The sequence below is a fragment of the Lycium barbarum genome, chromosome 2, assembly GCF_019175385.1.
Source record: "Lycium barbarum isolate Lr01 chromosome 2, ASM1917538v2, whole genome shotgun sequence".
NCBI classification, from domain to species: domain Eukaryota; kingdom Viridiplantae; phylum Streptophyta; class Magnoliopsida; order Solanales; family Solanaceae; genus Lycium; species Lycium barbarum.
The window spans coordinates 47,228,742-47,239,629 of record NC_083338.1 but is presented as its reverse complement, the minus strand read 5'-3'; the positions used below and the strand labels follow the sequence as shown (position 1 = coordinate 47,239,629).

Below are 10,888 nucleotides of genomic sequence, written 5' to 3'. Positions count from 1 at the left end.
TTAAGGTGACGCTTCATCTGAAGAGACTCCCCTACAAAGGCCTAGAAAATCTAGGCTAGCTTCGACTGCTGAAGCCAAACAAAGAACAGAGTCGGTCACTGATACTGAGGCTCCAATGGATACCAGCCCATTGCCCGGTGGTGACCCAGCTGCAGCATCCGAGGCACCTGCTTCTACCGAGGCAGCTAGGGCTGCACCAACTTCTCCTGCGTCGAGGTCGGAGAACCTCGATGACATGTTCTCGGATACACCACCTGCAACCGGGGAAGCTTCCGGTTTCGAACATCTCCCTACCCTCAGGTCACGAGGGCAGCTAGCCGGGCCACCGAAACTGGTTCAAGGGATAGCCTAGTACGTGTCTTCCCGGCCCCTAGCGTGGAACCGAGAAGGACAAGGTCGACCATGGTCACCATCCCCGAGGATTGCATCTTTTTGTCCCATCCAGTGGGAGTAGCAAGCTATCTGTGACCTCTCATTTCGGACTCAGATAAGAGAAAGATGGCCGGAGTCCCCTGGCAGTGTCTCATTAACGAGGGCATGCACGCGGGCAACCAGGTAAGATTATCATCCAAACTTTCCATAGTTCAATGTGATCCTCCGCTCTAGCTCTATCCAAGTTTAACTTTGTTTCTTTTGCAGAGTGTTGTGCTTGTCAACGAGGCCTTTATCCGTGCTCAGCAAGAGGTTAACTACTTAAAGGGCCAGCTGGATGCCCAGGGTCGTGAATTCCAGCACCTCCTGCAAGAAAGAGAGGATCAATTGAACCGGGCTGCTGCCCTTTCCAAACTTCAACCCCAGCTCGAAGCGGCGAAGGTCAAAAATCTTCGTTTGAAGGCCGAGTTGGCCAGAATAGTTGAAAAGAACTGGCTCCTGGAAACGGATAAGGTTGTCCTTAGCCAAGACAATGCCCGTTTTTCTTCGAAGCTCGGTGAACTCGAGGCCACTATCTCTCAACTTCGAAGTGAGCTTGATTCGGTCAAGGTTGATGCCGTGAAGATGGCCGAGAGGCATAGGCTGCTTGAATCCGAGAATGCTTTGGACAAGGAGAATTTTAGGATAATGGAACAGAAAGTCGAGGATCGGGCCCGAATTTGCGACGAGCTCAAAAGAAAATTCGAGGAGGCAGCCGAGGCCAATGACATTCTTAAGGCCGAGCTTGAGTCGACTACTCAAGTTCAAAGAATTCTCGACGAAGAAAGATCGGAATTAGTGGCTAATTTGGCCAAACCTGAGGCCGACTTAGAAGAATGTCTTAAGGACGTGGAGGGTATCGAGGCCCGTACCACGATTGCGGTTGAATATGAATAGTAGAAGTCCCGGAGGGCTACCCTTGAACAAGCTCAACAAGGATTAGGGACCTCCCGGCTCTGATACTTGAAGCCAGAACAATCGAGGAGGAGGCTAAGAAAGCCCTTGACACCGAGTCTGAGGATTCCGAGAGAATGGTTTCCGAGAACTCCAGCTCCAGTCGTACCGGGTTGACCATGGCCTGCTATAGCCTTTATTTTGTCTGTCTTTTGATTTGTTTTTGATTTTGATTTTGTGGAAAATGTAAAAAACCCTTGTATATGAAATGAGCATTTTCCTCTTGACTCTTCATTATTTTTATCCAAATGCTTGCTACGACATTTTCCTTAATTGCTTATTCCGTTAAGAATAATCAAAGGTTCAGAGTCATTTTGTCCAGACTGTGCCCGAGGATTGTCTTTCCTCTTCGTTCGGTACATTTTTATCTGAGGATTCGATTGAATGATTTTCCCGGTGGGACTTATTTATGCTTTGTGAATTCAGACGTCTCCGAATCACGTTAGGCATTTTAGGGCCGATGTTTTCCGACTGCTTACTTATCATAAATTAGGTTCGGACATCTGAATCCCTGCCTTGTCAAATTTTGATATGGCAGTCCCCATTCGAGGCTGTTAAAATTTTTTGGCCTGGTTCAACGCGAACTTATTGCCTTTGTCGAATATCGACGATAGTCCCCGGTGTAGTGTATTTCGATAAAATGATGCCGAATTTCGGCGGTGATCCTCGGTGTAGGGTGTTTAACAAGAAGACACATACAAAATGAATTTCTTATAACCTTTATATTGCAAGTATTTGCACGTACATGATATAAAGATTTCGTCTGTTTTCCTTCTATTTTTGCCGTAGCAAATACTAAGTGGACATGATTCGTTCTAATCGTTTGGTCCTTACATCGAAACCTAATACAGAATGTCCTCATTTGGACAAAGGTGAGAAATATAAAATTTCGAGGACTTCTCCGGGGTAGCACTTAACAGCGTTCATCTACTTTGTTGAGCTGCTCGTTTTCCATTTTTCGGGGTAAGCCTCGATGTGGGTATAGCAGTCCCCTAGTGTTTATTCGAGCTGCATGATCGGGTAAGCACTATCAAGTCCCCACTCGAGGGATATACCCCCGAGTTCCCGGATACTTAGCCTCGCTTTCATCAAGTAACACGTTGTACTTATTGCCCCATTAAAAACCTTGTCGGAAGACCCACTTCGGGACAAAACTATACTAAGGAAAAGAGTGCAACAAGTGTTCTCAGACCTAACTTCATTCGGTACTCGACTTCCTGCAAAAAAGAAGACAAATTAACAAAAAATGATCACAAGGGTAGGCGTCCGTACCTTAGCAGTAGTATCTCTTCAAATGAGCCACATTCTAGCTATTGCGCAACCGTTTAGATGCCTTTCCCCTTGCCCGAGAATCTGCTTTTGACCTAGAACCTTACCTGCTGCTTAGTCTGTTGATGTTGATGTGGGCAGATGATGATTTTGATTGCACTTCTACTTATACGCCCACCAACTTCCACCTTAGCTTTCACCAACTAAACGAAAGGGAACTGCTGGCATAAGTAACATTTTCACTGCGAACAACATAAACACTTCCTTACCGGCTACGCACTAGGATCCCCGGGCCGTCCATAGATTCTAGCTGGTATGACCCTTTGCCCGTTATTCCTGTTATCTTATACGACCCTTTCCAATTCGGACCCAACTTTCCGTCATTAGGATTCTTGGTGTTCAAAGTAACTTTCCGAAGCACCAAGTCCCAACTCGAAAATTTCAAAAATAGGCCCTCCGGTTGTAGTACCTTTTCGTTCTCTATTTCTGGGCTGCAATATGGACCAACGCATTTTCGCAAAGTTCGTCCGCGAGATCGAGTTTTATGGCCATGGCCTCCTCGTTTGACCGACCGGTAGCATATCTAAATCGAAGGCTTGGTTCACCAACTTTTACTGGAATGAGGGCTTCGGCCCCGTAGACCAACGAGAAAGGCGTTTCGCCCATGCTTGATTTTGATATGGTTCTGTAAGCCCATAATACGTCTGTTAGAACTTCCCTCTAGTGATGCTTCGATGTTTCAAGTCTTTTCCTTAGATTTTGAATTATTATTTTGTTCGTGGATTCTGCCTGTCCGTTTGCACTTGGATGATACGGAGTTGATACAATTTTCTTGATCTTCAACCCTTCGAGGAAATAATTGACCTTGCTGCCAACGAACTGAGGACCGTTATCACAAGTTATTTCGGCCGGGATGCCGAAATGACAAATAATGTGGTCCCATATGAAGTCAATAACCCCCTTTTCTCTAATCTTTTCGAAAGCCTACGCTTCAATCCATTTGGAGAAATAGTCAGTCATAAACAAAATAAAACAGGCCTTACCTGGTGCCCATGGCAAAGGACCAATAATGTCCATTCCCCACTTCATGAAAGGCCAAGATGATATCACCGGGTGCAGCAACTCCCCGGGTTGATGGATCATCGGGGCATGCCTTTGACACTCATCACATTTTCGGACAAAATTCTTCGAGTCCTCCTCCATCTGATTCCAGTAATAGTTGGCTCTGATAATTTTTTGAACTAAGGCGTCTGCACCAGAGTGATTACCGCAGGTCCCCTCGTGGACTTCTCTCTTCACATAATCGGTTTCTTCGGGACCCAAACACTTGGCCAGGGGTCTGAAGAAAGACCGTCGATATAATTGACCGTCTATTAAACAGAACCGTGCTGCTTTTGTCCTCAGTGATCGTGATTATTTTGGGTCACTCAGGAGCTTTCCCTCTTGTAAGTAGTCGATGTATTTATTGCGCCAATCCCAAGTTAGACCTATCGTGTTTATTTTAGCATGCCCGTTTTCTATCGCCGAATTCATCAATTGCACTATGGTGCCGAGGTTGGTTTCTTCCCCTTCGACTGAAGAGCTCAAATTGGCCAATGCGTCGGCTTCGTTGTTCTACTCCCTGGGTACATGCTGCATGGTCCACTATTTAAACCGGTGTAGTATCACTTGGGTTTTCTCTAGATACCTTTGCATTTGTTCATCCTTAACCTCGAAGATGCCATTCACTTGGTTAACGACTAAGAGAGAGTCACATTTTGCTTCGATTATTTCATCCCCCATACTCCGAGCTAATTCCAAACCTGCAGTCATATCCTCATACTCGACTTCATTGTTAGTCAATTTAATAGTTCTAATCGACTGTCTAATGGCATCCCCGACGGGGGTTTTAAGGACGATGCCTAGCCCGGAACCTTTTAGGTTTGAGGCCCCGTCCGTGTGTAAAGACCAAATACCCAAAACCTTTCCCGAGGTTTGCAGAAGCTCTTTCTCAACCTGGGGGATCATAGCGAGGGTAAAATCTGCCACAAAATCGGCCAAGATCTGAGACTTAATGGCCGTCCTAGGTTTATATTCGATATCATATCCGCTAATATCTACGGCTCATTTGGTCAGTCTACCTGATAATTCCGGTTTGTGCATGACATTCTTTAGGGGATAAGTAGTCACTACGCATATCGGATGGCTAAGGTTTGAGCTTTCTTGAAGCACTTACCAATGCCAAAGCCAACTTTTCGAGGTGGGGATAACGGGTCTCCGCATCCCCTAAAGTCCTACTAACATAATATATGGGAAATTGCGTACCTGATTCTTCTCGGACCAAAACACCACTTACCGCTACCTCAGATACGGTAAGGTAGAGAAACAACTGCTCGTCTGCCTTCAGTGTGTGCAGCAGAGGCGGGCTAGACAAGTATCTTTTCAATTCCTGCAAGGATCTTTGGCATTCCGGTGTCCAAACGAAGTCATTCTTCTTCCTTAATAAGGAGAAGAAATGGTGAATTTTATCCGAAGACCTCAAAATGAAACAGCTCAGCGTTGCTATCTTTCCTGTGAGCCTCTGCACTCCTTTGATGTTATTCACCACCTTAATATCCTCGATGGCTTTGATCTTGTCCGAGTTAATTTCAATCCCCCGGTTCGACACCATGAAACCCAAGAACTTGCCAGATCGGACACCGAAGGCACATTTCTCCGCATTAAGCTTCATGTTGTATTTACGGAGTACATCAAAAGTTTCCTGCAAATGTTTTAAATGGTCCTCTGTTTCCAGGGACTTGACTATGATGTCATCAATATAAACTTCTATTGTTTTCCCTATTTGTTCTTCGAACATCCCATTAACTAGGAGTTGGTAAGTTGCACTGGCATATTTTAAACCGAAGGGCATGACATTGTAACAGTAAGTCTCGTACCGGGTAATAAAGGATATTTTCTCTTGATCCTCCGGATGCATCCGGATTTGGTTGTACTCGGAGTAAGCATCGAGAAAACTTAACATCTCATGCTTAGCCGTCGCATCGATCATTCTATTGATGTGAGGCATCAAAAATGAATCCTTCGGGCATGCTTTGTTTAAATCCTTTTAATCCACGTACATTCTAAATTTATTATATTTCTTCGGCACCACCACTGCGTTAGCTAGTCAGTCCGGGTATTTTGCCTCCCGGATAGAGTCTATTTTTAAAAGCTTTGTTACCTCATCTTTTACGAAGGCGTGTTTCGGCTCTGCCGTGGGCCACCTTTTCTGCTTCACTGGGGGAAATCTCCCATCAAGGCTGAGCTTGTGAGTCGTCACTTCTGGTGGCACACCTGTTATATCTATATGGGACAATGCAAAACAATCGGCATTAGCTTGAAGAAATTTAATTAACTTGATCCAGAGCTCCAAGGTTAACCTCGTGCCCAGGTATACCTTTCTATCTGGTAGGAATTCGAACAAAATGACTTGCTCCAGCTCCTCCACGGTAGATTTGGTTGCATCTGAGTGATCCGGTAATACGAACGATTTGGGTACGCCGAAATCATCCTCTTCATCCCCCAGGTCTGACCCCTTCTGCTCCGTTGTCGAACCCGTATCCTTTAGTTGCTATTTAGTGTCCTTTCCTCTGACTGATTCATCATCTTTTAGATTCGGTTTTTTGGGAAAGAGTGACGCTTCCTCGACCGCGAATATCTCCCTTGCAGCTGGCTATTCACCTCGGATGGTTTTTATCCCTCCGGAGTCGGGAATTTCAGCAGCTGATGTAGTGTTGATGGCACCGCCCTCTTGCTATGTATCCACGGTCTACCAAGCAAAGCATTATACTTCATATCTCCTCCGATGACATAGAACACCGTCTGCTGAATGGTGCCGTCAATGTTGACCGGCAAAGAAATCTCTCCCTTCGTGGTTTCACTTGCCATATTGAACCCACTGAGTACTCGGGCTACTGGTACAATCTGATCGAGTAGCCTTAGCTGTTCAACCACTCTCCACCAGATGATGTTGGCCGAGCTACCTGGGTCAATCAAAATACGTTTAACTTATGATTTAAAAATAAGAATAGAAATTACCAATGCATCATTGTGCGATTGAATAATGCCTTCTGGATCCTCATTGTTGAAGGAGATGGAACCCTTGGGTACGTAATCCCGACTGCGCTTCTCACGCACAACGGAAACCTTTGTTCGTTTTATCACCGGCCCTCGAGGAGCATCTGTGTCTCCGATTATCATATTGATTATATGCTGAGGTTCCACCAATTCGGCCTGTTTGTGAGATTCCCTTTACTTGTAGTGGCTTTTAGCTCGTTCACTTAGAAATTCTCGAAGGTGGCCATTCTTCAGTAATCGATCCACCTCCTCCTTTAGTTGGCGATAGTCCTCAGTTCTGTGCCTATGGGTTCCGTGATACTCACGCATCACGCTCGAGTTCCGTTGACTCGGGTCTGATCTCAGTGGTCTCGGCCATCTTTCTTCTGCGATACGGCCAATGGCCGAGACGAGATTCGAGGTATTGATGCTGAAGTTGTACTCCGATATCCTTGTAAGTCTTTGTTGCTAATTGAACTCCTGGCATCGCTTCTAAATGATAGACCCCGACTGTTCGAGGGGCGCTCAGCCCGTTTATCTCCCCGACCTGAGAGTTGACTGGGGCCATCCCTTGAATGAGAGTATGGCCGATATCTGTCCCTTGATGATCGGACCTCCGGGTCGTAAGCTTTTCTCGACCTTTCAGTGCTTTTGCTCATATTTACGGGTCCCGGGGGGAGCTCGAGCTAGTCATCCTCTACCCTAATCTTTGATTCGTACCTGTTATGAACATCTGCCCAGGTCACAGCCTCATATTCCAACAAGTTTTCTTTCAGTTTGAGTGAGGTCGTCGAGCTCCGAGGATTAAGACCTTTGGTAAAAGCCTGTGCAGCCCATTCCTCCGGAATCGGAGGGAGCTCCATCCGTTCCCTTTGGAAATGGTTTACAAATTATCGTAGTAATTCATCATCCCGTTGGGCTATGCGGAAGATGTCCGCCTTCCGAGCCTGCACCTTTTTAGCCTCGGTATGGGCCTTTATGAATGGATCTGCGAGCATTTCGAAGGAAGTGATTGAATGCTCGGGCAGATGGTCATACCAGGTCAGTGCCCCCTTCGATAGCGTTTCCTTAAATTTTTTCCGCAAAACAGACTCAATTTCATCCTCTTCGATGTCGTTGCCTTTTATGGCACATGTGTACGAAGTCACGTGCTCCTGTGGGTCCGTTGTTCTGTCGTATTTCTGGATATCTGGCATCTTGAACCTTTTCGGGATCAACTTCGGAGCCACACTTGAAGGGAAAATCCTCTTGATGTACCTCTTCGAATTCAGCCCCTTTAGAATTAGAGGAGCCCCCGGGATCTGATCCACCCGTGAGTTATATGTTTCCGCACTCTTCTCAGTAGAGTCTACTTGCTTTTCCAAGGTTTCGAGCAGTCTCAGAACTTCGGTAGATGAACCGGCTCCTGATCCATTACTCTCGACTATCCGTGTTTCGTCCCTTCTCGGTTCGGCGACCCCTTTTGACCTTTCCGAGGTTGCTTTATCATTTTTACTTTGCAGCTGGGCTATTGCGATTCCCTGTTTAGCGATGGCGGTTCCTTGTTCCTGCAACATTTCAAAGATTAAATGTAAGTTAATCTCATTCGGGGTATCCGGTGCTTTCCGGCCTTGTGCCCTGGATAAAGTAATTGAATTATGAGTATTTAAGGGATCAGTGGCCGGTTAAGTGGCATTTTCTTCGTTCACGGTGTTTTTCCTGTCGAGGTCTTCCCTCGAATCAACACAGTTTGGGTCGATTGGATCAACTGGTAGGTTCCGCAACCCACTGTTCTCATTTTCAGCCACAATCTCATTGTTGTTAACATGACCAGACTGTCCACTGCTCGCCATTTGTCTGTTTATTGATAGAAATTAGGAGAATATTTTGTAATCAAACGGGTATAAGGTAGCAGCCAAGATTAAAAAACCACTATTATCCTAGCCCCACGGTGGACGCCAAACTGTTTGCCCCGAATTTAAGTAACAATTGAATTTATAAGTGAGGTATAGGATATGTGGATAAACTTTAATCTATTTTGGGTGGATGTGAAATATGTGTGGACTCGTATGCTATAATATATATGTATATGTGTTAATGCCTTGAATAAATATGTTGATATTGATGATTAAGCTAAGTTGTATTGAATGAATAGGCTAAACTAAGAACACCACTGATTCGGACTAAAAAAGAGAGAGAGAGAGAGACAGAGCTTCAATATATATTTTCTATTACAATGTTCTAGATCTCAAAAAGCCAACCCCTAAAAGTAGAGAAATGTCCTCTATTTACAGTTTTGCCTCATGGGCCTTACATACAACACATAACCTTTTTAGAATAAAGAAACCCTAAAAGGATAAGGTAGGACCGTACGGCACCCGTACGGTTGTAAGTACTAAATGACAGAAAGGTCTTGATGCGTGGCGGTTCCGCAACTGGTTAACTGGACCAACGGCCATGTTCAATTCGGACATGGAGAAAACGGACTAACGGCCACGAGAAGTTGACTTGGAGAGACCGGGCTAATGGCAACGCAGAGTTTTGTCCGGAGACACCGGTCCAACAGATTTACTCCTGTTTTCTCGGATTAGCCACATCTGGTGCAATCCCCTCAGTCCGAAGCAAAGACCGATCATACTCGTGCTCATTTGATCGTACCCTCGGCCCCCGGTGTCACCGGTCTTGCATAAATCCGATTTTTACCGTATACTGGGAGGGGAATGAAAAATAAATCTTCTTGACTACTAACTTGCAGTGTTTGGCACCACTACTGATGAGGGAAATACCTACAATAATATGTTTACCATAGAAAATATAATGTATGGAGGAACCAAGTTTCTTGTATTTCTTCTTACAATCCTCATCTTCATGCAGCTCTCAAAAACTCCATTTGCAGAACAGAACCAGCAGTGTGTCCCTTCTAGTTGTGGGCATATTCATAACATCCGTTATATCTTTCGATTGAAAAGTGATCCGAAGCACTGCGATCGTGAAAATTATGAATTGAGCTGTGAAGGAGATCACCCCATTTTAACAATATTTCCACATAATTGGTTTGGATCACTGAACTACCATGTTCAAGCCATCAATTACGATAACTCCACTATCCGCCTTATGGGTCCTGCTATAAGAGAAGGAGTTATTTGCTCTCTTCCTCAGAATTCGATTACGTTTTACACTACCCCTCTTCATCTTAATTATATTACACGTTACATTGTTCCTATAACAGTACCAATCACTCTCTTCAGCTGTCCATTTGCCATAAATTCTTCAGTCTTTGTGGAGATCACTAATTGTCTCAACAGGAGTTATGCTTCCAATGTTTCTTCTGATATATTTAAGGTACACATATATGCAGCCATGTCCGAATTATCACCATCCGATTTGAGAGTTGGGTGATGGCATATTCAGGATGCAAATGCTAATATTTCTATTTTAAGTTTGCATAATGCTTTGGCATACGGGTTTGAGCTTTCATGGTTTCGTGACATTTACTGTTACAAGTGCGACAAGAGTATTTACAACTGTGTAGGTGAAAATTCAAGGGATGTTCGTTGTGTGGATCTCAGCTGCAAAACTTACAATTTTAGATTCTTTAAAACTTTGTGTGGTAAGAATATTCCCTATGCCATGCTCAAATTCAAGACACTTCTTGCACTTTGGCTATGTAAGTCTTAAAGATCGTTCTCATTCATACTTTTTTGTTTCGTTTCTGGATTTTCTCTTTGGATGACCACAATCAAGTTACTCAGAGACATGTTCTCAGCGTTCTTTCAAGTAAGCACTCGTTCTATTTTTTATATATGCGAGGATTATATAAACGGTAAATAATTGCAAGTTAGATTAACTGTGTTATTAATTGTTGCTATTCTTGTAGGCATCATCCCATGGATACTTCCCATAGCTGGTAAGCCACGTCCGTTGTCTTTAAAATTTGTTGAGTTGTTAGGAAGAGAAGAGCTGAAGTAGAGACTAATGGACTTGAAATCAATCTGAACTTAACACAGAGACTGAGTTCCTTCTTTATTACTGTCTGATAATTTTTTATTACGCACTTTGACTAGGCGCACAGTTGGCTATATATCAGCGTTAGAAAGAAAATAAAGAAGAATTTGAAAGCTAAAAGGAGGAAAAACAGGAAAATTGCAGCAGTAAATTGCTACAGGAATTTTGAAGATGAAGAAGGAGAAGGCTAGAACTT

General features: G+C 44.3%; 1 protein-coding gene across 1 annotated transcript; it reads left to right on the top strand.

The window, feature by feature from the left end:
* The first annotated feature begins 9,504 nt into the window (after window positions 1-9,504).
* Window positions 9,505-10,656, top strand: LOC132628543 (uncharacterized). Its single transcript, XM_060344320.1, has 3 exons — window positions 9,505-10,029; window positions 10,099-10,354; window positions 10,565-10,656. Exons 1-3 carry the CDS (start codon window positions 9,505-9,507, stop codon window positions 10,654-10,656), a joined length of 873 nt encoding a protein of 290 aa, XP_060200303.1.
* The last annotated feature ends 232 nt before the right edge of the window (window positions 10,657-10,888 follow it).